Source organism: Lutra lutra, chromosome 17, assembly GCF_902655055.1.
Source record: "Lutra lutra chromosome 17, mLutLut1.2, whole genome shotgun sequence".
Classification (NCBI taxonomy): domain Eukaryota; kingdom Metazoa; phylum Chordata; class Mammalia; order Carnivora; family Mustelidae; genus Lutra; species Lutra lutra.
This window is the reverse complement of record NC_062294.1, coordinates 30,069,120-30,094,336: the sequence shown is the minus strand read 5'-3', so window position 1 is coordinate 30,094,336 and position 25,217 is coordinate 30,069,120. Positions and strand designations below refer to the sequence as shown.

Here is a 25,217-nt window from a genome sequence, read left to right as displayed (position 1 = left end):
TTTGAAGTTTAACTACATGGAGTCCTTCCTTGGTAAGTGAATCAGAAATCGAAGAATAGATTTAGGACTTTAGATTGATGGCTACAGTATGGATGTCCAACTTTTCTGTTAACCAGGTGGTTTCTGGGCCCTTCTCCATATGATAAAATGTAGACTGATATCTGGTACTTTGTTGGCAAAATCTTTAGTTCCATTTGTAGACTGGATATTATTAGGTTTAGAAGTGTAGTGATTCTTCAAAATATGAAGAATAAGTTCAGAAGATACAGCTGTTCCATGCCCAGACCTGCTCTAGAAGTTATCTGATGTCATGAAGTAGAACCAGGTATGAGTGGAATAGTAAACCAGTTATATATACCTCTTAGCATAGAGCTGTACAGTTTAAACTTAACAACAACAAAAAAAAAAGTGTGACTCTTAATGGAATGCTGTTACAGTTTTTAAGTGGAAATTTCATTTCACGGGGACACCTGGGTGGCTCAGTTGGTTAAGTGTCTGCCTTTGGCCCAGGTCATGATCCCAGGGTCCTGAGCTCTGAGCTCTCTGCTCAGTGTCTGCTGTTTCTCCTCTCTCTCTCTCTTTCTCTGCTTCTCCCCCTGCTTGTGCTCTCTCCCTTTCTCTCTCACTGTCAAATAAATAAATAAAATCTTTTTTTTTTAATTCATTTCACAGTTTTAGAAAAATGTTAGTGTTACTGTGGTTACCATGAAGAAAATTAAGAAGTCATAGGAATGATGGGAACAGCAGCTGTAGGAAGTGCATATATATGAAGTTACTGGTTGGTTTTTAAATTTTATTTTGTGGGCAGCGAATGGAGTTAGACTCTCACTTTCTACAATGTGTTCTTTGCATGTGACTTTTATTTTTTATTTATGCAGAAATTGCCAGCAAACATTTTCGTTTTGCAGAGATGCTTTACTATAAAGTACTAGAATCTGTTATTGAACAGGAACAGAAAAGACTGGGAGACATGGATTTATCTGTGAGTAAATCACCAGTGCATTGGTCAACATAATAAAAATGTAGTTTCCTTTCAGCCCTACTCAACAAAGATAAAACCATAGCTTTGAGGGAGTAAGATTGGCAGCTGAGGAAACTCGTGTCTTGAGTGTCTTTGCCTCCGGTCCCCACTTAGTGTTCTCAGTGTGGCACTCACGGCTTCTGTGGGCAGTAATATTCCATAGTCAAAGACTGAATCATTCAGACTTAAGGTAAATTGAGTTTTTAGGGTGCATGAACTTGTTAACCAGCACATTCCCCAAACAAACCTTGCACAGCAAGAGTAAGTTGAGCATTGACTAGATAGGACTTTAACATAAATATTCAGCCATTGCTCTTTGACTAAGAAAATTATTTTTTCCAGATTTTACTAGTTAAGAAATATAAATTGGTTTTGAAATAAGTAGTATTTACTTTTAATGACATCAATAAAAATGATTTTTAAAAACTTTTTAAAAATAACATTTTAGAGAAAATTATAAAGCTGACCAATAATTACTCTAATTTCTTCTATTTACTTTTATTTTTGTACATGAAGTTATGGCTGTGGGAATTTAAAAAGCTGTTAAGACAAATTTTTAAATTTTGAGACACATACAGAAGGGTGTATAAAACAGCTGCAATTTAGGGGCTGATAAGAAGAGGATACCTTTTATACCCACTTCGAAAACTTATAAAACAACTTTTTATCGTAGTAAAATATACATAAAATTTACCATTTTAAGCATTATTGAGTGTACAATTCAGTGGCATTAAGTACATTCACAGTGATGCACAACCTTCACCACCAGCCATCTTCAGAAATTTTTCATCATCCCCAACTGAAAGTCTATGCCCATTAAGCAGTGACTCCCCATTCTCACCTCCCTCAAGCTCCTGGTAATCTCTACTTTCTGTCTCTACAGATTAATCTGTTCTAGGTATAATACAATATTCTTTTGTGTCTCGTGTATTTCACTTGGCGTGACCTGTTCAAGGTTCATCCATGTTTTAGCATGTCAATTTCCTTTTCAAGGCTGAACAGTATTCAGAATATTATTCATAATCAACAATATATAATTGTTTGCCTTTTTTTGGTCAAGTTGGAGGAGTTACGTATTCTGGATATTAATCCCTTATATATGATTTACAAACATTTTCTCCCATTCTGTGGGTTGTGTCTTTATTTCATTGATAGTATCCTTTGATAGACAAAAGGTTTTGATTTTGATGAAGCCCAATTATTTTTTTTCTCCTGTTTCCTGTGATTTTGGTGTCTAAGTAACTTTTTAATTCAAAAATAGTAAATGTTTATGTACAGATTTGGAAAATTAATAACCAAGAAAAAAGGGGGGGGATGTAATTATGTCTCCTGAGAGAAGTAAGTTCACTTGTGGCCCGTGACCATCTAGCTAGCCACCTGCTTTCCAGCTGTCTTTCTCTGACAGTGACCTCTAACTGTAGATACCATTTTGTAACCTCTTTCCACATTACTATTTCCCTAAGCAGCAGTGTGTCTGTATATTTTTGTTAGGGATATAATATTTTATCAGCTGTATTTCATAATATGTAAGGTTTTTGAACGTTCTTACACATTTTTTTAATATTTGTTTTGCTAAAACATGGGCTTATTTATCAAGCTAAGAAAAGTTCTATAAGAAAGTAAGCACATACTTCTCACTACCTCAGAAAATAAGACTTCCTTTGATATTTTTATTTAACTCTACTGGGTAGGAAATGTCTTTGTTAGAGTAGGTTAATGTTTCTAAACGTTAATAACTTTGTTTTATAGGGCATTCTGGAGCAAGATGCATTCCATAGATCACTTTTGGCCTGCTGTCTTGAGGTCGTTACTTTTTCTTACAAGCCTCCTGGGAATTTTCCATTTATTACTGAAATATTTGATGTGCCACTTTATCATTTTTATAAGGTATTTTAAAAATCTGTTACTGATGAGGAAATTGTAGATGCGACCATCTTCCTATTGTTAGCTGGCTAATTCATTTTGCTACCTAAGTATATCTCTTCTCTTTTTAATTATATATTTAATAGTTTTTACTCTATCTGGGGAGAAGAAATATAAGAGTCCTAAGAACTATTTAAATTCTTCTCAAACAGTATAAAGGCCAATTTATGGTAAAAGCTTTATTTGATTCTTCCTTTTATCTGCTATAGTCCTTTAGGATACTTTGATTTTATTGTCTAGGAAGCCTTTCAAAAAAAGTAGCAAACAAACCAGTAGTTAATCCTATATAGCAACCTTTTAAAATTTTTTATTTTAATTAATTACGTAGGCTCCACACCCAGTGCGGAGCCCAACTCCAGGCTTGAAATCATGACCCTGAGATCAAGACCTGAGCTTAAAATCAAGAGACCTGACTGAACCACTCAGGTGCCCCAACCTTTTTTTACTGTATGGAAATAACATTGAAAGTCTTTCAGAAGAAAAAAGTTCGCTTTCCCATGTTATATAGAAGTGCAGAGTGATGGCATTGATTTGGTAATTATTTCTGTCTTGATATGGATTTAGTGTATGGGTTTATCTTAATTATAGTAGTCAAAATCAATGTTTTTTAGTGGCATGGATTGAATGTTTAGAATTTTTGTTTTATTTATTTATTTACTTATTGATGTATTTATTATTTTTTTTAAGTAATCTCTACACCCAACATTGGGCTTGAACTCAGAATCCCAAGAGTAAGAGTCAGATGCTTTACCAACTGAGGAGCCAGGTGCCCCTAGAGTTTTTAAATGTGAAATTTTAAGAGTAATATTTTTCAACTTAATAGAAAAGGCATCTTTATTCTTTGAAAAATGTTTAAAATATGCCATTAGAAGATTTTCTATAATTCCTGCATGAATTTTAAATAATTATTTATAAAGACAGTGAAGACCAACTGTTTCAAAATAGTATTGTTATTTAGATTTGTAATTTCTGATTATCTGTTTTATCTATAAATATGTAAAAAACCAAAATGTACCCATTTTGCTTCACACTAAGTTTTTGGTGACAAAAATAATTATTGAAGGAGGGCATTTTTTTAAATTTCAGGTGATAGAAGTATTCATTAGAGCAGAAGATGGTCTTTGTAGAGAGGTGGTAAAACACCTTAATCAGATCGAAGAACAGATCTTGGATCATTTGGCATGGAAACCAGAGTCTCCGCTCTGGGACAGAATTAGAGACAATGAAAATAGAGTTCCTACTTGTGAAGAGGTTTGTGAAAATACCTTAACGTCTCTCTATAGCAAAAGTACATTAGTAACTAGTCAGTTTATATTGTTTCACTGAGAGCAGTTAAACTTAGTGTTTTCGTTATGGGAAGTGGGAGGGTGGCAGTTGGGTTTAATATGGTACAGTCACCTCTGTATCTGAGAAAAAACCCATAAGTCTAGGAGTCAGAAATAATGCGTGATTGCTCTAAGGTTTCAGTGCCAGAGTAAGAATTCAGTGTTCTCTCTTAATTTTTAGTACAGTTTCTGTACCTTAGAATGGTTGTATTCTGATTCTCTAAATCAGTAATGAAGACTGATTCATATTTAGTATTCAGCTATTAGCTTTGAATTTTTTAAGCCTGCCAGACTTTTTTTTCAACTTCGGTATGAAACTAGAAAAGACCGCTGATTTCATTTAGGTAGAGTAACTGGTGAGCAAGTTTTGTTTTGCCTTAGATTGTGACTGTATTTCTAATGAAAATGCCTTTTCGAATAATGACACTCTGTATATATCATTCTTTATAGGTTATGCCACCTCAGAATCTGGAAAGAGCCAGTGATATTTGTATTGCTGGCTCTCCTTTGACTCCCAGAAGGGTGAGTGAAGTTCGTGCTGATACTGGAGGACTTGGAAGAAGTAAGTTTAAAGTACCAGAGGGAATATTTGGGAGCCTAATATCTGGGAATTGAAATTCTATCTAAAACTATAAGTGAAGTTAATGGAGTTTATATAGTAGAAATATTTTGTGCATTATAGTACCACATGGATCACTTAAAAGTAATGCTTTTGAAGAATATTTAAGAACACAGGAAGAGACATGTAGCAACAGGTGACTATATAAAGAGAATGCTGTATATTAATGTGACTCTTATATTTGAAGTGTGTGTTTATATATAAGCATATAGAAGAGCTGAAATGGGTAAACCGAACTATTAAGAACAATTATTATTAGATGATAGAATTCCTAGTGCTTTCTGTAAATTTTTTTTTTTTAAGATTTTATTTATTTATTTGGCAGAGAGAGACACAGCGAGAGAGGGAACACAGGCAGGGGAGTGGGAGAGGGAGAAGCGGGCTTGCCACTGAGCAGGGAGCCTCACGTGGGGCTCGATCCCAGGACCCTGAGATCCTGACCTGAGCAGAAGGCAGAGGCTTAACGACTGAGCCACCCAGGGGCCCCTGCTTTCTGTAAAATTTTTAAGATGAGTATGTATTTCTTCTAAAATCAGAAGAGGGACACCTGGGTAGCTCAGTGGGTTAAGCCTCTGCCTTCAGCTCAAGTCATGATTTCAGGATCCTGGGGTCGAGCCCTGCATCGGTCTCTCTGCTCAGCGGGGAGCCTGCTTCCCCCCCCACCCGCCTCTGCCTGCCTCTCTGCCTACTTTTGCTCTCTCTGTCAAATAAATAAAAAATTCTTTAAAAAAAAATCAGAAGAGGGACACCTGGGTGGCTCAGTTAGTTGAACGTCCGATTCTTGATTTCACCTCAGGTCATGATCATGATGTTGGGGTTGTGGGATTGAGCTCCAAGTTTGTCTTCATGCTTGGCACAGAGTCTGCTTGAGTTTCTGCCCCTCCGCTCCTCCCCCTGCTCTCTCAAATAAATAAATCTTTAAAAAAAAAACAACTCAGGGGATGCCTGGGTGGCTCAGTGGGTTAAGCCTCTGCCTTTGGCTCAGGTCATGGTCCTGGGTCCTGGGATCGAGCCCCACATCAGGCTCTCTGTTCAGTGGGGAGCCTGCTTCCTCTCTTTCTGCCTTCTCTCTGCCTACTTGTCATCTGTCAAATAAATAAAATCTTTAAAAAAAACAAACTCAGAACAGGGTTTTTTTGTTACGTTAGTCACCATACAGTACTTCCATTAGTTTTTGATGTAGTGTTCCATGATTCATTATTTGCATATAACACCCATTGCTCCATGCAATCTGTGCCCTCCTTAATACCCATCACCGGGCTGTAGAGCTGTATGATGCAGTTAGATATAGACAAGTGAGTTAAAAGTGGTGAATGGCCAGAGCAAGTTCAGCTTTGACTCTTGGCAGTCGAGCTGTGCTATACTGGTAAATATGACATTAGTGCTGGCCCAAGAAATTGAGAAAAGAGAAGTTTCGCTATTCATCTGATTATATTTAGGCGGCTTTTTAAAAAAAGTAACTTCTATGCCCATGATGCCACTCGAGCTCAGAACCCCAAGATCAAGAGTCGCATGCTGTATGGGCCGAGCCAGCTGGGTGTCCCTTCAGGGAGCTCTCTGTAATGTCTTCCAGGTACAGGGTTTAAGTTTACACAGCTGAGACAAAACTGCTTTTTAAAAAACGATGCTGTAAATTCAGAGAGTTCTAAATCCTTGGATGCCATTAGAAGGATATTGTTGTTTCTAGATCAACCTTTTGATGTAATCGATAAGCACTGGCTATAGACGAAAGATCAGTTTTAAAATCAGGAATCACTTTATGTCCGTGCATACTCAATAAGTATGGATGAACTATATGAAAATGTCCTCATTTTTTGGAAGAGGTATATTGGCTTTACTGTTTTTCTGCTTTTATTTGCTTCAGACCCACAGATCTGACAGTTGGTCTTCCTCAGTCCTGTTTCTGTAGTTTTTTCCTTCCCTAGTCTATGGATTAGGACCTGACTTTATTTTCTTTGTACTCATCACTTCTCCAATTTCAAGGTCTCTTAATGCCTTACAAGATAATCATCAGTCATAATGCATTCTTTCTGACTGCAGCTTTGATCCAAATACAAAGCTAGTGAGTTTATTGGCTTTTGTACCATTGAGAAATTGAAATGTTAAGCTATCGGCTGTCAGGACTTTTGTACTATTGAGAAATTGAAACATTAAGCTATAGGCTGTCAGGACTATTCCTATCAATCCCCTTATGACCTCCCTACATACACTTTAAAACTTAAATAACCTACCGATGTGCTGTTGGACATGCTGCTTGAAAATTCAGTCCTTGATGTGAATATTTAACAACAGACCGTGCCATGATGGTTATAGAATTTGCTTCTATTTAGGATGAAGAAGTTTTGGAAATAGTGGTGATGATTGCACAAAATTGTGAGTGGAATTGATGCCACTGAATAGTACACACAAAAATGGTTAAAATGGCAAATTACATGTTATATATATATATTTATATTAAAGAAACTAATAACGTAATACACCCAAAACCATTGAATAGTACAATTTAAATGATTAAAATGTATGTGAATTATATCTCAATAAAGTTGTTTAAAAAATATAATAAAGTTGTTTAAAAAATACAATAAACTAAGCTTAATTGAGTCCAAAACACATAATATCCAATCTTGCTGAAGAACATTACTGCGCTTTAGTAATTTTCTGTGTGTGGAAAAAAGATAAAGATGAAAACTAATAAAACTGGGGTAAAATGCTCCTGGATGATGTCATAGTAATATAAAGTCCCCTTGAGTAGTGGCTTTACGGTGAAATCACATCATACATGAGTGAATATGGTCAGAAATACAGGAAAATAGAATAATTCTTTAAATTGCCCCTAAGTCATCAAGGTTCTGTAGCAACAGAATGTAGAGTTTGGTTTGATTTAGCAGAAGCTGGAATAAAGTAGGGAGCATTGTGCAACAAATAGAGAAATTTTCCTGTGTTTAAATTTTGCTCTTAATGATGTCTGGTTGAATTTTCATTAGCTGACTGTAGGTGTGATATGACCCCTGTTTTGTTTATGAAGTATTTCAGACACTAGTTTTGAACATAAGAGCTTGGATTCAGAAGTTAGATCTGAGTTTTCTTGAGTTAAACCGTTGGTTTGATGGGTTTTTGTTTGTTTTTAACTGTAGGCATAACATCTCCAGCCACATTATATGACAGATACAGCTCCCCAGCAGCCAGCTCTACCAGAAGGCGTCTATTCGTTGAGAACGATAGCCCCTCTGATGGAGGGACACCTGGGCGCATTCCCCCACAACCCCTAGTCAATGCTGTCCCTGTGCAGAATGTATCTGGGGATGCCGTTTCTGTCACACCAGTTCCTGGACAGACTTTGGTCACCATGGCAACAGCCACTGTCACGGCCAACAATGGACAAACAGTGACCATTCCTGTACAAGGTAAGGAAGGCAGGTTGGATATTGAGTTCTTTCTTGGTGGCATTTATGGAAAGTCACCTGAGATTTGGCTGGAATGACAACATGAGATAAGAGTGGAGCGGGGGAAGGAGGCTGGGAGGGGAGAAATTGGAAACCCATGCCTAGAGAGCCTTTCATCGTCCTCATTTTCTCCCTAACAAACTGTAGGTATTGCAAATGAAAATGGAGGGATAACATTCTTCCCAGTCCAGGTCAACGTGGGAGGGCAGGCACAAGCTGTGACTGGCTCCATCCAGCCCCTGAGTGCTCAGGCCCTGGCTGGAAGTTTGAGCTCTCAACAGGTGACAGGAACAACGTTGCAAGTCCCTGGTCAGGTGGCCATTCAGCAGATTTCCCCAGGTGGACACCAGCAGAAACAAGGCCCACCTTCAACTGGCAGCAGTATTAGACCGAGGAAGACCAGCTCTTTATCGCTTTTCTTTAGAAAGGTAATTTTTCATGTACCCTTGCCAGAGCAGAAGCTTGGGAAATACAAGTGTTAGGTAAACAAAATTGAAAATGTTTTTGTTTCTCTACCAGGTTTACCACTTGGCAGGTGTTCGCCTTCGGGATCTTTGTGCTAAACTGGATATTTCAGATGAACTAAGGAAAAAAATCTGGACCTGTTTTGAATTCTCCATAATTCAGTGTCCTGAACTTATGATGGACCGACATCTGGACCAGTTGTTGATGTGTGCCATTTATGTGATGGCAAAGGTAAGCACCATTTGGAATATAAAAGGAAAAAGTAAAGATACTAGCTCAGAACACCTTTAACAGTTTTATTGAGATACAATCACTTCATTCATTCATTCATTCATTTTTAAGTAGGCCCCACACCCAGCATGGAGCCCAGCGTGGGGCTTGAACTCACAACCCTGACATCCAAAACCTGAGCTGAGATCAAGAGTTGGGACACTTAACCAACTGAGCCACCCAAACACCGCTTAACTCACTCACTTAAAATGTACACCTCCTTGGATTTTAGTACATTTACAGATAACGTGCAGCCATCACCACAGTAAATTTTAGAACTTAATACTCCATTGTATGAATATATGATATTTTGTTTATCCATCAGTTGATGGTCATCTGGGTATTTTAACTTTTCGGCTATTATGAATAATGCTTTCGTGAACATTTGTGTACAAGTTTTTGTGTGGACATGTTTTCATTTCTCTTTGAAATGTACCTAAGAGTGGATTGCTAGCTAGGTCATATACTGTGTTTAACCATTTGCGGAACACCCAGACTGCTTTTGCAAAGTCCCTGCACCATTTTGTATTTCAACCATTAATATATGAAGGTCTTCATTTTTCTACCTTTTCATCAGCACTTTTTAAGATTTTATTTATTCATTCAACAGAGCAGAAGCAGGGGCAGTGGCAGGGAGAGGGAGAAGCAGGCTGCCCCCCTAAGCAAGGAACCTGGTGGGGGGGCTTGATCCCAGGACCCTGGGATCATGGCCTGAGCCAAAGGCAGATACTTAATTGACTGAGCCACCCAGGAGCCCCTCTCATCAGCACTTTTTTATTATTAGACATTGTGTTCTAAAATAACTTACTGAGGTGAAATTCACATAACATAAATGAGCCATTTTTAAATGAACAATTCAGTGGCATTCGGTACATTCCCAATATTATACACCTAATCTTTATCTTGTTCCAAAACATTTCCATCCCTGCAGAGTAAAACTACTTATTAAGTAGGTTATTGTTCCAACTCCCACTGGCTCCTGGCACCCACCATTCTACTTTCTGTCTCTATGAATTTGACTGTACCAGGTGCCTCTAGGAGTCATACAGTTTTTATGATTGGTTTCAGTTAGTATAATGTCCTCAAGATTTATCCATGTTGTAGCATGAGTTGTAATTTTGTTCCTTTGCAAGCCTGATTAAATAACCACATTTTGTTTATCCGTTCATCCACTGATGTCCACTTGGGTGGCTGGCACTTTTTAGCTCTTGTGAATAAGGTACTATGAACATGAGTGTATGAATAGCTCTTCAAGTTTTTAGTTTCATTCTTTTGTTTATATACTCAAAAGTGGAATTGTTGGGTCATACGGTAATTCTGTGCTTAATTGTTGGAGAAATTTGCCATATTTTTCAGAGCAGCTACACCATTTTACATTCCCACCAGCAGTGCATGAGAGTTCTAAATCCTCTACATCCTTGCCAGCGTCTTTTCTCTTTTTTATTATAGTCATCCCAGTGAGTATTGATACATTCTGGTGGTTTTGACATATATTTCCTGAATGACTAATGATGTTGAGTGTCTTTTATTGTGCCTATTGGCTGTTTTTTGAGTTTTTGCTTCTAGCCATCCCAATCATTTGTATACCGGTCATTTGTATATCTTCTTTGGTGAAATACTGGTTTAAATTTTTTGCCCGTTTTTGATTTAGATGGTTCGTGCTTTTTTGTGATTGAGCCATAGTTCTTTATATGTTCTGGGTGTGGCTCTCTCACCAGGTGTTTGCAAATATTTTCTCTGTTTTTGCACTTCTTGATGTTATTGTGTTATTTGGAGCACAGTAATTTTTAATTTTGATTAAGTCCGTTTATTCTTTTGTTGTTTGTACTTTTGCTCTCGTATCTTAAAATACATTGCCAAATCCAAGGTCATGAATATTTGTTTTCTTCTAAAAGTTTTATAGTTTTAGGTCTTAACATTTAGGTCTGTGATCCATTTTGAGTAATTTTTATTCATGGAGGTAGGAGTCCAACTTCATTCTTTCCCAGGAGGCTATCCAGTTGTTTTTATTAGGTAGTGAGGTAGGTAGTGAGGTAGGTAGTGATCAACTCTCTTAGCAACTTCCCAGTATATAATATTGTTAACTGTAGTCCCCATACTAGATACTCGATCCCTAGAACTTACTCATAACTGGCGATTCTTTGACCAGAATCGCCCCAGTTTTCCCACCCCAACATACGCATCTTAATGTATTAAAATCAGCCTCAGATTTATACTTAATTCCAGTGAGGAAAAAGAAGTGTCCTATGTAGCTGTTTCCTTTTAATCTTTTGAGATGTATTGTGATACGTATTACATCCATAAGTGTTATAAATCCAACAACTGCATTGTTATTTGTAATTCTATGACTTCCAAAGGAGCTAAGAGAAGAAATATAATGTATAGCTTTTATTAATCTTGTTTATCCTTTCTGATTCTCTTCATTGGTTCCTGTGGTTTTGAGTTGTCATCTGGAGTCATTTCCTTAGCCCAATACAGCATTCCTCCTCTTCCTGTGCTGTTTTTGGCAAATATATCACATTTATGTATGTTTCAGGCCCAATAACACACACACATATATATATATGTGTGTGTGTGTGTGTATACATATATATGATGTGTTTTATACAATGGCTTTTTAAATCAGTGAAGGAGAAATAAATATGCATTTTATGCTATCTTTACAGTTACATAATTGTCTTTACCAGGGCTTTTTTTTTTTAATGTGTATTTGAATTACTGGGGTCACTTGCTTTTAGTTTGAACTTCTGGTATTTCGTGTAAGATTGGTCTTTTAGCAGCAAATTGTTTTTATTTGTATTTATTTTCCATTTTTGAAAGATAACTTTGTTGGACACCAAATTCTTAGTTTTTTACTTTGAGCACTTTGAATATGTTGTTCCACCACCTCTTAGGTTCAGTCGTTTCTGATGAGAAGTTGCCTCTTATTTTACTGGGCTTCTGTGGATGTTGTCAAGATTTTCTCCCTTTCTTTGGCTCTCAGCATTTTTACTATGTCTGGGTATGATCTCTTTGCATTTATTGTATACTTGGAATTCTTAGCGCTTCCTGGATGTGTGGGTTACTATTTTTTAAATAAACTTGGGAAGTTTTCAGCCTTTATCTTTTTTTCCTGCTTCTCTCTGTGCTGAATGATGTTCACAGATCCCCTGAAGCTCTGTTAATTTTTCTTCATTTCTTTTTCTGTGTTCTTCAAGTTCCACAGTCTATTCCAAGTTGGCTAATTCATTTTTTCTTTGCCATTTTAGATCTGTTTTGTCCTTTTGGTGAATTTTTCATTTGGTAACTGTACTTTTTTAATACAGATCTGTGTTCAGATACCACCCACTCCCTCTTGTTGCTGGATTTTAGTATGTTTTCTTGAATAGATTGTTCATTTTGTATATGTCCTTAGGACCATTTCCAGAGACTTGAAATGCCTGTTTATATAATTGTCACCAGTTTCACTGGGGAGTAGGTTCACAGAGCTCTTTAAAATATTTTGAAGTCTATTTCTCTTTCAGAATACTCTTATTCTTTGCCAGGTCACAAAAGAAGACAAGTCCTTCCAGAATATTATGCGTTGTTATAGGACTCAGCCACAGGCCCGGAGCCAGGTAATTACATTTCCTCTCAGGGCTGAAAATAAAGCTTAAAGTCTTTGATAAATATAACCGTTGATTCTGTGGCCTTTTCTCCAAGACAAAAGCTAAGATTCTACTTTAAGGAAGTCTTTTCTTTAATGACAACTTTACATCTTGATTAGTTTAAGTCTTCTTTAATCCAAAAGGTGAGGAGGTGAAATTTTTTTTTTTTTTAAAGATTTTATTTATTTGACAGAGATCACAAGTAGGCAGAGAGGCAGGCAGAGAGAGGAGGAAGCAGACTCCCCGCTGAGCGGAGAGCCTGATGTGGGGCTTGATCCTAGGACCCTGGCCTAAGCCGAAGGCAGAGGCTTTAAGCCACTGAGCCACCCAGGCGCCCCGGAGGTGAAATTTTTGATTCTTTCTTAATTTAGATAATCACAAGGGAGAATTTAGCAAGTTATTTGGTTTCTGTGTCACCTTTAGAAAACAATACTCTACATTTAACCAAGACAACATTAAGGAAAAATTTAAAACTCATTTTATCTTTAATACTATTCATTTATCTCAAGGGGTAGGTAGGTAAGATCTTTGATTGAGAATAGCTTGATTTTAAGGTTGGGTGCTAGTATTGCCCTTTATATTACAGTATTATAGGCCATATTTGGAATTTTTTTTTTTTTTTAAAGATTTTATTTATTTATTTGACAGAGAGATCACAAGCAGGGAGAGAGAGAGGAGGAAGCAGGCTCCCCGCTGAGCAGAGAGCCTGATGCGGGGCTCGATCCCAGGACTCTGAGATCATGACCCGAGCCGAAGGCAGCGGCTTAACCCACTGAGCCACCCAGGCGCCCCCATATTTGGAATTTGAAGCCCGACAGGCCCCAGTGTAAATCCTGGCTCTGTTATTTAAAGATTTTTTGTGTGTGTGTGAGAGAGAGAGAGCAAGCAGAGGCAGAGGGAGAAGCAGGCTCCCTGATGAGCAAGGAGCCCGATGTGGGACTCGATCCCAGGACGCCGGATCCATGACCCGAGCCGCAGGCAGCTGCTTAACCAACTGAGCCACCCAGGCGTCCCCTGGCTCTGTTATTTAACAGATAAATGACCTTGGCTGCATCTATTAACTTCCTGAGGACAACAATTGTTACTACATGGAGCCACTGTGAGAATTTAATTACATGTCAAGGTCATTTAGTCCCAAGATGTGCTCAACAAATCTGTCCCTTTCTCGTGGTCTCTCTAAAGGTGTATAGAAGTGTTCTGATCAAAGGAAAAAGGAAAAGAAGAAATTCTGGCAGCAGTGATAGCAGAAGCCATCAGAACTCTCCAGCAGAACTAAACAAAGACAGAAGTAAGTGTTTAGGGTCTTCATGAACACTAAGAAAACAAAATTAGGAGCTTCTCACTTTTTAGGCCTAAGGACTAAGGATTACTAAATGATATTACAACTGTATTAAAATATTGGCAAAAAATTTGTTGGAACAATAAACAAAATCCTAAATTTGGTGGCAAAGTTGTCCTTCCTCCCATAGCTTCGAGGCACACTGTGCATAGCATTTTTCTCCAGGGAAATTAGAGAAGGTTTCAGGCAGGAATTTGTTGGCCTGAGTTCCAGAAAAGTCTGGCATCCCAGCTGAAGCCATGCTATGGAAATACCACCACTAATGGTTGATTTGCATCACTTAATGCAGGGCACAGGTCCTAGAAAATGTGGTATAATTTATTAGAACTACTCAGTAAGCCTTTGCATGGCAGGGGGTAAAGTTAATACATATTAGTGTCTGTGCTTTGCTCCCTGGGATTAAGAAGAGAGTGCCCACGTACAGCAGGTAGCTGTTCGCTTTTCTCTCACCGAACTTTCCTTTAAAAAACAGTCTGCACTAGCGGGCTTTCTGCTTAACACCCTCTGTTCTACCTGCTGCAGCCAGCAGAGACTCCAGTCCCGTCATGAGGTCCAACAGCACCTTGCCGGTTCCACAGCCTAGCAGTGCCCCTCCTACACCCACTCGTCTCACCGGTGCCAACAGTGACATGGAAGAGGAGGAGAGGGGAGACCTCATTCAGTTCTACAACAATATCTACATAAAGCAAATTAAAACATTTGCCATGAAGTACTCACAGGCAAACGTAGTAAGTTTGACAGGGATTATTCATACTCTCTTCACCTGTGAGGGAGGGAAATAACTCAGGTTGGGCTAGTCTTAGAAATCATTCTTTTGTTAAATAAAACTGAGGAAATCTCTGAGAGACATAATATGCCTAGCCAGCAGAATTTCTTTTTATCGTGAAGCATTAAAAAAGATGGTATTTGGATTCCCTACAAATTACTATAACACGAGAGAGCATGCATTCACATTGTCCCAAACTTACCAGCTACGGTAACCTTCCAGGTTACTTAACTTTCTCTCTGCCTCTTGTCTCTTCGTGTATCAAAGGGGAATAGGAGTCGACTCTAGCTTATAGGGTTGCTGTGGAGATTCAATGCCAGAATGGATTAAAAATGCTTAGAACAGTGGCACAAAATAAGCACTTAAGCGTTACTTGTTAAGAGCAATTGTGCTGCTAATGCATTACTCTTCAAAAAGCTACGGGTTTATTATACCTCACCACTCTGTCAATAAAAATAACTGTTTTCATAAAAAAAAGAATACCTGGTTAGAAATTTTGTTACCTTTCTTAGGAATATGGATTTTTAAATTTTTTTTTTTTTTTTTTTAAACAGATGGATGCTCCTCCACTCTCTCCCTATCCATTTGTAAGGACAGGTTCTCCTCGCCGGATACAGCTGTCTCAGAATCATCCGGTCTACATTTCTCCACATAAAAATGAAACCGTGCTTTCTCCTCGAGAAAAGATTTTCTACTACTTCAGCAACAGTCCTTCAAAGGTGAGCCCAATATAAATCTTGGCCTTTATTAACCCCAGAATGCCTAGGATGCTGGAATTGGGGTTAATGGGAAATGCCCAGTACTCACCTCAATGATGGGAACTACGAGGGGAAAGTGACAAGTTCCAGTGGAACAAAATAAAGGGGTTGGTGGGAGAACTTTAAGGCTGGAAATAAAGGATTTAGATTTTTTTTCATTCCTTTTCCTATTTGTGCATATATAGTTCACTCTGCTGTAAATCTGGAGTTTTATGGTTTTTACACCATTTAAAATGCAAATTTTCCTAACAAAATTTGGATTTCTAAACTGATTATGGATTGTCTGTTTCTGGGACAGGTAGTGTCTCTGTCCTTTAGGATTCTTTGTCTAAGGAGAGAAACGGCAATTTGTACAGGGCAGTGGGACAGTCGTATTTAGGAGAGATTGGTGTGGCAGCGTCTGCCTCCATCTGTGGTGGGGAGGGAATTCTGCATCAGGCCTTAACGGAAGAAAAGTTAGCAAGATGCTGAGGTGTGGAAGGAAGGGGGATATCCAGGAAGCACCAGAAAAGTAAAGAAGAAAATGTCCCTGAAGCAGTAAGGCTAGATCACTGGGAATCATGCGCTGCATTTAGGAGCACAACTTGATCCTAAAGCCCCTTATGGGATGCTTGTATGCATAAAGATTGCTTAGAAAAACATAGAACAACTAAAAATCACATTACCTGTGGAGCACAAAAAAGGAAAGTATGCCTATGTTAGACAACACCCTACAACCAACTAAATTCTGGATTAAATAAGAGTTAAATGGAAAAAATAAATACTCAGTAATACAAGACTCTTCAGAAACAAACAAATCAATGTCAGCAGTATCATGAAGGAGAGGTTAGATGGGGAGGGAACTAGAGAGAAAGGACACCCAAATGCAGTGCATGATCTCACACTGCATCCTACACAGAAAAGCACAGCTTTCAAGGACATTTTTGGGACAAGTGGGAAAATGTAATGGGGACTTCAATGTTAAATTTTATCTTTAAATTTCTGTTTAATTCCTTTGGTATTTATGATAGTACTGGATTATGTAGGAGAATATGTTTAAAGTATTCAGAGGTACAGTGTCCCAGTGTGAATAACTGACTTTCAAACGGTTCAACTAAAAAGAACATTACACAGAGAACACATGTGGTAAAATGTTACTGACTGATAACTGGGTGTTCAATGCACTATTCTTCCAACTTTTCTTTTAAAATAAAAAGTTGGGAAAAAACAAAGCAGCAAAACTCTCAGAAAATGGAAAATCTTTTCCATTTTTCTGTTACAGTAGTAATGAAGGTGCTACATACCTTTGAGTAAACTTATCCCCTGCAGAAACCTCAGTTGACCTGAATAATGAAGACATACTGATGTTTCTGAATAGGAAAACCAAATAAGTAAAGACCTAGTTTCCTCCAGACACTGCATAGGTTTGATCTGATTCCAGTGATACTGCCAGTGGGATCGCAAAAGCTGGAAACATCAATCACCAATAGCCCCAAAAGCACCTGGAACAGATGACGTAGCTCAGAGATCCTGCAGGTGCAGGTCCAGACCACTGCAGTGAAGGCAGTTAAATGAATTTATTTCCCAGTGCGTATAAAAGTTCTGTTTATACTAGACTGTTAATGTGCATTATATCTAAAAAAACTGTTCATACCTTAATTAAAAAAATATGCTAACCATTTCTCTGAGCTTTCAGTGACTCTTAATCACCAAAGATCACCCTGACAGATATTATGAAAAACTTTGAAATCTTGAGAGAATGACCAAAATTTCATACAAAGCAAACCGCACCGGAAAATGTCACCGCGTTTGCTTGATGCAGGAGCCGCCGGGGAAAGTCCCATTATGTGCGCCTGCACTCCATGCTCGCCCTATAACCAAATACATTCCATCTGGACTAAATAAACGATAAGGGGGGAAAATGAATACTCAGTAATCCAAGTCAGAATACTCAATTTAAAAGAAGGACAAAAAGGGAGGAAAAAGGAAAAAACACTTGGGAAAATAGTCTACAAATAGCAATTAAATGTAAGTGGTCTAAATATACCTATTGAAAGCCAGAAATTGTAAGTTTGGACACAAAGGCAAGACCCAGCTATTTACCACTTATAAGTAACCCACTTTAAATATCAAGACACAGTTTAAACCAAAAGGATGATAACTCAGTAAGTGCATGTCCACACGGTGGAGTATTACTTCAATAAAAAGTACAGACACATTCTGCAACATGGGTGGACCTTGAAAACAAGCTAAGTTAAAGTAGCCACAAAAGGATAAATATTGGGGCACCTGGGTGGCTCAGTGGGTTAAAGCCTCTGCCTTCGGCTCAAGTCATGATCTGAGGGTCCTGGGATCGAGCCCCGCATTGGGCTCTCTGCTCAGCGGGGAGCCTGCTTCCCTCTCTCTCTGCCTACTTGTGATCTCTGTCAAATAAATAAATAAAATCTTAAAAAAATAAAAAGGATAAATACTACATGATGCCATTTTTATGAAATGTCCAGAATGGGCCAATTTATAGAAGCACAAAATGGATTAGTGATAGCCTAGGTCTGGAAGGAATGGAAGGTTTCTGTTACTGGGTACGTGTGGTAATGAATTGCACAATTTAATGTAGCAGTGATTGCACAACTCTAGGAACATACTAAAAACCATGGTTTTGTGCACTTCAAATAGTTGAATTATATGGTATGTGAACTATATCCCAATAAAGTATTTTTAAAAAAAGGATGGAAAACATTATATATACTCTGCTAACAGTAATTACTGTAGCTACTCCAGCTTTCATGTCATTAATAAGAATATTACCACTGATAAAGATCATCATTTCCCAGTCACAGGGCATAAAATCCTATATAGAAAAAAATTTATAATCAAGACATTTCAACATAATTGATAGAACAAGTAAGCAGAAAAAATCAGTAAGAATATTCAAGATGTGAACAACCAAATTGGCTAACTTAACATTTATAGAACACTCCAACAGCATCAGTTGGAACATTTACCAAGACAGACCACACTGAGGACCATAAAACAAGTCTTGGTAAATTTTAAAGGATTCAAATAATGTATTTTCTTTTACCACAACAGAATCAAATCAGATATCAGTAACAGAGATACCTGGAAAACCCCTAAATTTATGCAAACTAAATTGCATACTTCTATTAGTCAAAAAAGAAAAGAAATTAGAAAGTATTTTGAACTAAATGAAAATGAAAACTTGACATACCCAAATTTGTGGGATGCAACAAAAGCAATGTTAAGAGAGGGAAATTTATAGCACTAAAATACTTACTTGAGAACAAAAGAAAGGTCCCAAAGTAGTGACCTAAGATTTTACCCTAAACAACTAGAAAAAAGCAGGAATCTGTAAAACCGCTTAAGATACAGAAAATTAAGGCCATGAAAAACCAGGGGTTTTTTTTAGAAGGTTTTAAAAAATTGATACATTTCTGCACAGACTAATCAGGATTAATAAATGCATCAAGATCAGAAATTAGAGCAATCAGTACAGGTCCTACAGATATTAAGAATATATAATAAAGGTTAAACAACTTTTTGCCAATAAAAGTAATAATGCAGATGAAATGGATCAATTCCTTGAAAGACATACACTTCTAAAACATGCTGAACAAGCAGTCTCAGTGACCCTGTATCAAGCGAACTGACTTTATAATTTAAAAACATCCTTTCAAAGAAAGCTATAGGCCCAGATGGCTTCAGTGGTAAATTCTACCAAATACTTAAGATACAGTTGCCCCTTGAACAGCACGGGGGTTAGGACACCATACCCCATGCAGTCGAACATCTGTGTATAACTTTGGACTTCCCCAAAACTTAACTATTAATAGCCTACCATTGACTGGAAACCTTACTGAAAACAAAACCCGCTAACACATATTTTTGTATATATAGTACATACTATAAAGTAAATGAAAATACTGAAATCATCAAAAAAAATCCAAGTATAAGTGGACCCATTCAGGTCAAACACGTGTTGTTCAACAGTCAACTGTAATGCCAGTTCCATCCAAACTCTTCTAAAAAGTGAAGGTGATAAATCATCTCAGTAGTTGAAGAAACAGACATTTGACAGAATGCAACGTTCATGATAAACCTCTCAGGAGACTTGGTCAATCGGATCAAGACTGCATACCAAAAACATCTGCAGCTACCATCACACTAAGAGAGAAGGCATCCACAGTCTTCCCACTGTGAAGATCGGGAACAAGGCAAGGATATCTGCTCTCACCATTCCTATTCAACATAACTGTAGGCCCTCACATATGTAATAAGGCAAGATAAGGCATACAGACTGAAAAGGAAGAAATAAAATCCTCTCCATTCACAATGATTTTCTATACAGAAAGATGAAGATCTAAAAAATGCTAGTGGAATAAGATTAGCAAGGTCATATGACTAATATATAAAAATTAACTTTATTTCTATATACTAGCAACAAGTAATGAGAAGTAAAAATTTTCTAAAGCACCATAACACTAAATACTTGGGATGGGGGGAGGTGCCTGACTGGCTCAGTCAGTAAGCACCCAGCTCTTGATCTCAGCTCAGGTCTTGAGCTCAGGGTTTTGAGTTCAAGCCCCAAACTGGACAAACAAAAAACACCACCACAACTTAGGGATAAGTTTTGACAAAAGATGTAAAAGACTCCTATATCCTGAGATCTGTAGAACACTGGTGAAGGAACGACTGAAAGTGGGGAAATTCCACGTTCATGAATTGGATGACATTTTCACGATGTCCGTTTTCTTCCACTTGGTCTATAAATTCAATCCAGTTCCTGACAAAATCCCAGCAGAATTATTTGTGCAAGTTAAACTGGTTCCAAAATGTATATGAAAACCCAAAAGAACTAGGTTAAACAATTCTGAAAAAGGTGGAAGACCCACACTGATTTCAAGACTTAACTACGAAGCTATGGTAATCAAGACAATGTGGTATTGGTGAAAGGACATACAGATTGATAGACTAGAATAAAATCCAGAAATAGACTACATATCCATGGCCAACGGATCGTCAGCCAAGGTACAAAAGTAATTTAGTTGTTCAGCAGATGGTGCTGAACAACTTGATAACCATATACAAATAGTAAACTTGTACCCATACTCTGCACCACATAAAAAATGAATCAAAATGAACCGTGGACCTAAGTGTAAAACTTACAAAACTTCTAGGAGAAACCACAGGGGAACAAATGTTTGTGAACATGGTTTACACAAAGACGACTTAGGTAACAGAATCAAAAGCACAATCCATAAAAGACTGATAAATCAGACTTCATCAAAATTAAGAATTCCTGCTCTTTAAAAAATAAGCCGCAAACTGGGAGAAAAGTTCACAAACCTCTTACCTGATGAAGGATTTAATTCTGTAACATATAAAGGATTGTCAAAACGCAAAAGGAAAACCAACCAACCAGATTTAAAACTACGCAGAAGATTCAAACACGCTTCATCCATTACGTGCCTGTTAGGACGGCTAAAACCAGAAAATGTTAGTAATTCTGGCGATGATATTGGAGCACTGGGAACTTTTTTATGTATTCCTGGTGAGAATTCAGAATGATCCAGCATAGCTCTAATACCTGGAAAACAGTTTGGCATTTTCTTACAAACATGCGCTTACAATATAACCAGTAATTTCACTTCTAGGTGTTCATCCAAGGTTCATTACAAAAACACGTACATGAACATTTAAAACTACTCCTAATTGCCAAAAAGTGGGAAACAACCCACATGTCCTCCAGCTGGCCAGTGGATAAGCAGACCTGTGGTATGCCTGAGTCATGGCCAACTACTTTGCTGTAAAAGGGAACTACTGATACACCCGGCAACACGGATGAGCCTCAAATGTGTTGGTGTTTAAGTGAAACACCCTGGATTCGGTAGGCCACTTACTATAGGGTTTCATTTCTGTGAGAGTCTGGAAAAGGCAAACTATAGGGACAGGGAACACATTATCAGTGCTTGCTGGCAGGGGGCCCCCAAGCTGTGTCCCTTAACTAGCAATGTGGGAATTTGGTGGGGGAATGAAGAAACTTCTTTATTGTGGTACTTACAGGGCTGTGTTTATCAAAACATGTACCACTAAGACACTTTTAAGGGTGTTGGACTCTAGGTAAACCTTTAAAAAATGACATTTTGGGGCACCTGGGTGGCTCAGTGGGTTAAACCTCTGCCTTCAGCTCAGGTCATGATCTTAGGGTCCTGGGATCAAGTCCCGCATCGGGCTCTCTGCTAGGCGGGGAGCCTGCTTCCTCCTCTCTCTCTCTCTCTCTCTCTCTGCCTGCTTGTGATCTCTGTCAAATAAAATCTTTAAAAAAAAAAAAAATGACATTTTGTGCAAAAAAAGTTAGACTAAATATATAAATCAGCGGCTTTCAATCTTACCTATCACCACCTGGGAAGGTTTCAAAAAAAATCTTGCAGAGAATTGGGAGTTTCTCCAATAAATAACAAAATTAGACCGCTGAAGTAACATTTGTCATTATGACTGAATAGATGATAGCTGAGATCAGAAGTACCTCGGGTCTAGAACCACTTACACCACCAGAAGAAAAGAATTCTAAAATACCACACAAGGTAATTAACATGATTGGGGACCATTAGTTAACATTTATCAGGGCAGTTTGGCATATTGGTACAGTCTGTCAAGTATTAGAACATTACTTGTAGTATTAAACAAGTGGGAGGAAATCATACATCAATAGGGGATTAAACAATGACAGCACACGGCAGCTAAAGAGATGTGTGTATTTCTGACACGGGAAGATCTAAGATGCAGTGTTGACTGAGCAACTGTTCCAAACAACACATAGATATGCCATTTCAGGTTTTTTTTTTAAGTTGGCTCCACATCTAGCAAGGAGCCAAACGTGGCACTTGAACTCATGACCCCAAGGTGAAGACCTGAACTGAGATCAAGAGTCAGATGCTTAACCAACTGAGCTATCCAGGTGCCCCTGCCATTTCAATTTTTTTTTAAACCCCACTTAATAGACAGTATTACATTTCTAGTGAGTGCATTCGTAGATAGAAAGCAGAGGCTGTACAGTAGCCTGATCAGTCCAGGGAATGAAAAGTAACAGGTGTCCCAGGAATTGGGTGAGGACAAGAAGTCTCAGCATATTCGGTATGAGCTTTTGGGGGGAATAAGAATTTGTATTTTAAATATGTACATGTGCAAATTGTGTAAGATACTATGAATTGTATATAAATTTATGTAACACATTAATGTACTATATATATATGGCATAAATGTGCTGTGTATATTGTTATATAGTTATATACTGTATATTTCATATGATATGTATACATTATATGCACTTAACAATTTAAGGAACAGTCAAGTGAATACGAGACTAGAGTTTAGGAATGCAAGAGGGTAGAAGAGAAAGTCAAAGGAAAGCTTCCTGAGAGTGGTTGAGATTTGGGAAGGTGCATATGCTAGTAATAAAGAATACTGGTGATTTTATTTAAAACCTCAGAAAAATTATTTTAAAATAAAGACTAAAATATGAATAAAATGGCCTAGGATTAGCTTTAAGACAGTCTGGTGAATGGGAAATGAATGAGGGTACAGATCAAGCATGACTGGCCAAAACTGGCGCAATGGGGTGATCGCTAGGGGAGGGGTCATTACCCTCTTCTCCCTGCTTTCCTGTTTGAGAGCTCCTGTAATAAGCACAGGTGAATGTGGTGAGTATTTTCCCTAAGGAAACATGGACAGTGAAGTAGCATGTGAAAAAAAAAAAATGTGACCAACAAACTACCAGAAAATCACGTGGCAACTGACTTTTGGGGCTTTGGAGAAACTTAGTGCTGAAGGCTTTATATATGCGTCCAATCTTGCTGGCATCCTGGCAGTTCTCCCTCAATCAGGGTTCCTCACATTAACCACAAAAGACAAATTTGTTAAATTTTTCTCAATTCTCGAAATGAACTGAGATGAAAAAATTGAGATGAAAAAATAACTAGTACCTTCTAGATCATACTAATAAGTTACTTATAGTGGATACTTTAGGGAATTAAGGTTTACTTGTCCTGTGAAATTCCAGTTTGGAACCACTGCTAAAAAAATGAGTAACACTAGACTGAAAAGGGCATAATACTGTGTAAAAGCACACTATTTTTTTTTTTTTAAGATTATTTATTTATTTGACAGACAGAAATCACAAGTAGGCAGAGAGGCAGACAGAGAGAGAGGAGGAAGCAGGCTCCCTGCCAAGCAGAGAGCCCGATGCGGGACTCGATTCCAGGACCCTGGGATCATGACCTGAGCCAAAGGCAGAGGCTCAACCCCCTGAGCCACCCAGGCGCCCCAGCACACTATTTTTTAAAAAAGAAAAATGGAGACATACAGAATTGACTAAGTATGACACAGCAAGGTGATGCTCCGTAACTATTGTAAAACAACAAAATCACAAATTCGTGAATTCTTATTTTTGGAAAAGTGTACATCAGAATCACCCCTGGAGCTTGTTAAAAAATAGAAATACTGGGGCACTGGGTGGCTCAGTGGGTTAAGCCTCTGCCTTCAGCTCAGGTCATGATCTCAGGGTCCTGGGATGGGGTCCCGTATCGGGCTCTCTGCTCGGCAGGGAGCCTGCTTCCTCCTCTCTCTCTCTCTCTGCCTGCCTCTCTGCCTACTTGTGATCTGTCAAATAAAAAAATAAAATCTTAAAAAAAAAAATAGAAATACTCTGCCCTCCAACCCAGACAGTCATCAGTGTCAGCCAGCTGAGAAGTGAAATCGGAAATGTATATAATTCAGTAGTTACTTTCTTTATAAAGATGTTCAAACTCTTTAACCCACTGAGCCACCCAGGCTCCTCAAGATGTTCGAACTCTTGAAGTTAAACTCTTAACTCATTTGAGGTTCTTTGACTAATCACTGAACTCTACGTATGCGCATTTTAAACTTTTTGTATGTCCCCCCCCCACTCTAGAGACTGAGAGAAATTAACAGTATGATACGGACAGGAGAAACTCCAACCAAAAAGAGAGGGATTCTTTTGGAAGATGGAAGTGAATCACCTGCAAAAAGAATTTGCCCAGAAAATCATTCTGCCTTATTACGTCGTCTCCAAGATGTAGCTAATGACCGAGGTTCTCACTGAGGTTAGTCGGTTGTACTGAAACGGTCTTTTCACAAGCTGTTGACAGCACCGGTTAATGCATGCTAGATTATGGGGCTCGTTTCCTAATCTTCCAGTATCCTTAGGGTATCTCTACTCAGCCCAACTGCCTTTTTCCTATCACTCAGTGCTTGCCATCAAGGCTGCTTAGAATCCAAACAGGATTTTTTTTTTTTTTTTTTTTTTAACTCTTCAGCAGTGCTTTTGCAAGTATTACAGGGAACAGAGCGTGCTCAAATATGTGTGTAAGAGGTCTCTGGTGACGTGCTCTGGCAGAGGGACTGGCTGTCAGTTCATTCCTACCTGTTTTGTGGTCAGCTTCTGGCCCTCATGAAAAGCAAAACAAAAACTTAAGAGGTGTTTATCCCAAAACGCTTGGTAGGAGTTAGGAGGATTTTGCGTTCCTGAAACAGAACAAAGGAGAGAGCCCAGATTTGGAGCTCCTAGATTATCCCAAGTCTCCCGTTCCCTTTGTGTAATTCTTCCCTCTCCCCGTTAGGTGTGGTACAGTGTGGTAAGTGCTGGATTG

At 38.2% G+C, this 25,217-nt stretch overlaps 1 protein-coding gene across 5 annotated transcripts in view; it reads left to right on the top strand.

Annotated features, from left to right (window-relative positions):
- Window positions 1-24,870, top strand: part of RBL2 (RB transcriptional corepressor like 2) — a 52,689-nt gene extending 27,819 nt beyond the window's left edge. For 4 of the 5 annotated variants that reach the window (XM_047710007.1, XM_047710009.1, XM_047710012.1 and 1 more), the window contains 12 exons: window positions 879-982; window positions 2,771-2,908; window positions 4,031-4,195; window positions 4,720-4,831; window positions 8,023-8,292; window positions 8,479-8,759; window positions 8,851-9,027; window positions 12,591-12,662; window positions 13,875-13,980; window positions 14,554-14,759; window positions 15,352-15,516; window positions 24,500-24,870. In XM_047710007.1, coding sequence (XP_047565963.1) covers window positions 879-982; window positions 2,771-2,908; window positions 4,031-4,195; window positions 4,720-4,831; window positions 8,023-8,292; window positions 8,479-8,759; window positions 8,851-9,027; window positions 12,591-12,662; window positions 13,875-13,980; window positions 14,554-14,759; window positions 15,352-15,516; window positions 24,500-24,670 — 1,967 coding nt within the window. In that variant the 3' untranslated portion in view covers window positions 24,671-24,870. Of the gene's footprint in view, window positions 1-878; window positions 983-2,770; window positions 2,909-4,030; window positions 4,196-4,719; window positions 4,832-8,022; window positions 8,293-8,478; window positions 8,760-8,850; window positions 9,028-12,590; window positions 12,663-13,874; window positions 13,981-14,553; window positions 14,760-15,351; window positions 15,517-16,975; window positions 17,227-24,499 lie in introns of those variants that run through there. The other variant, XM_047710008.1, reaches the window with a different exon arrangement.
- Window positions 24,871-25,217: the final 347 nt, after the last annotated feature.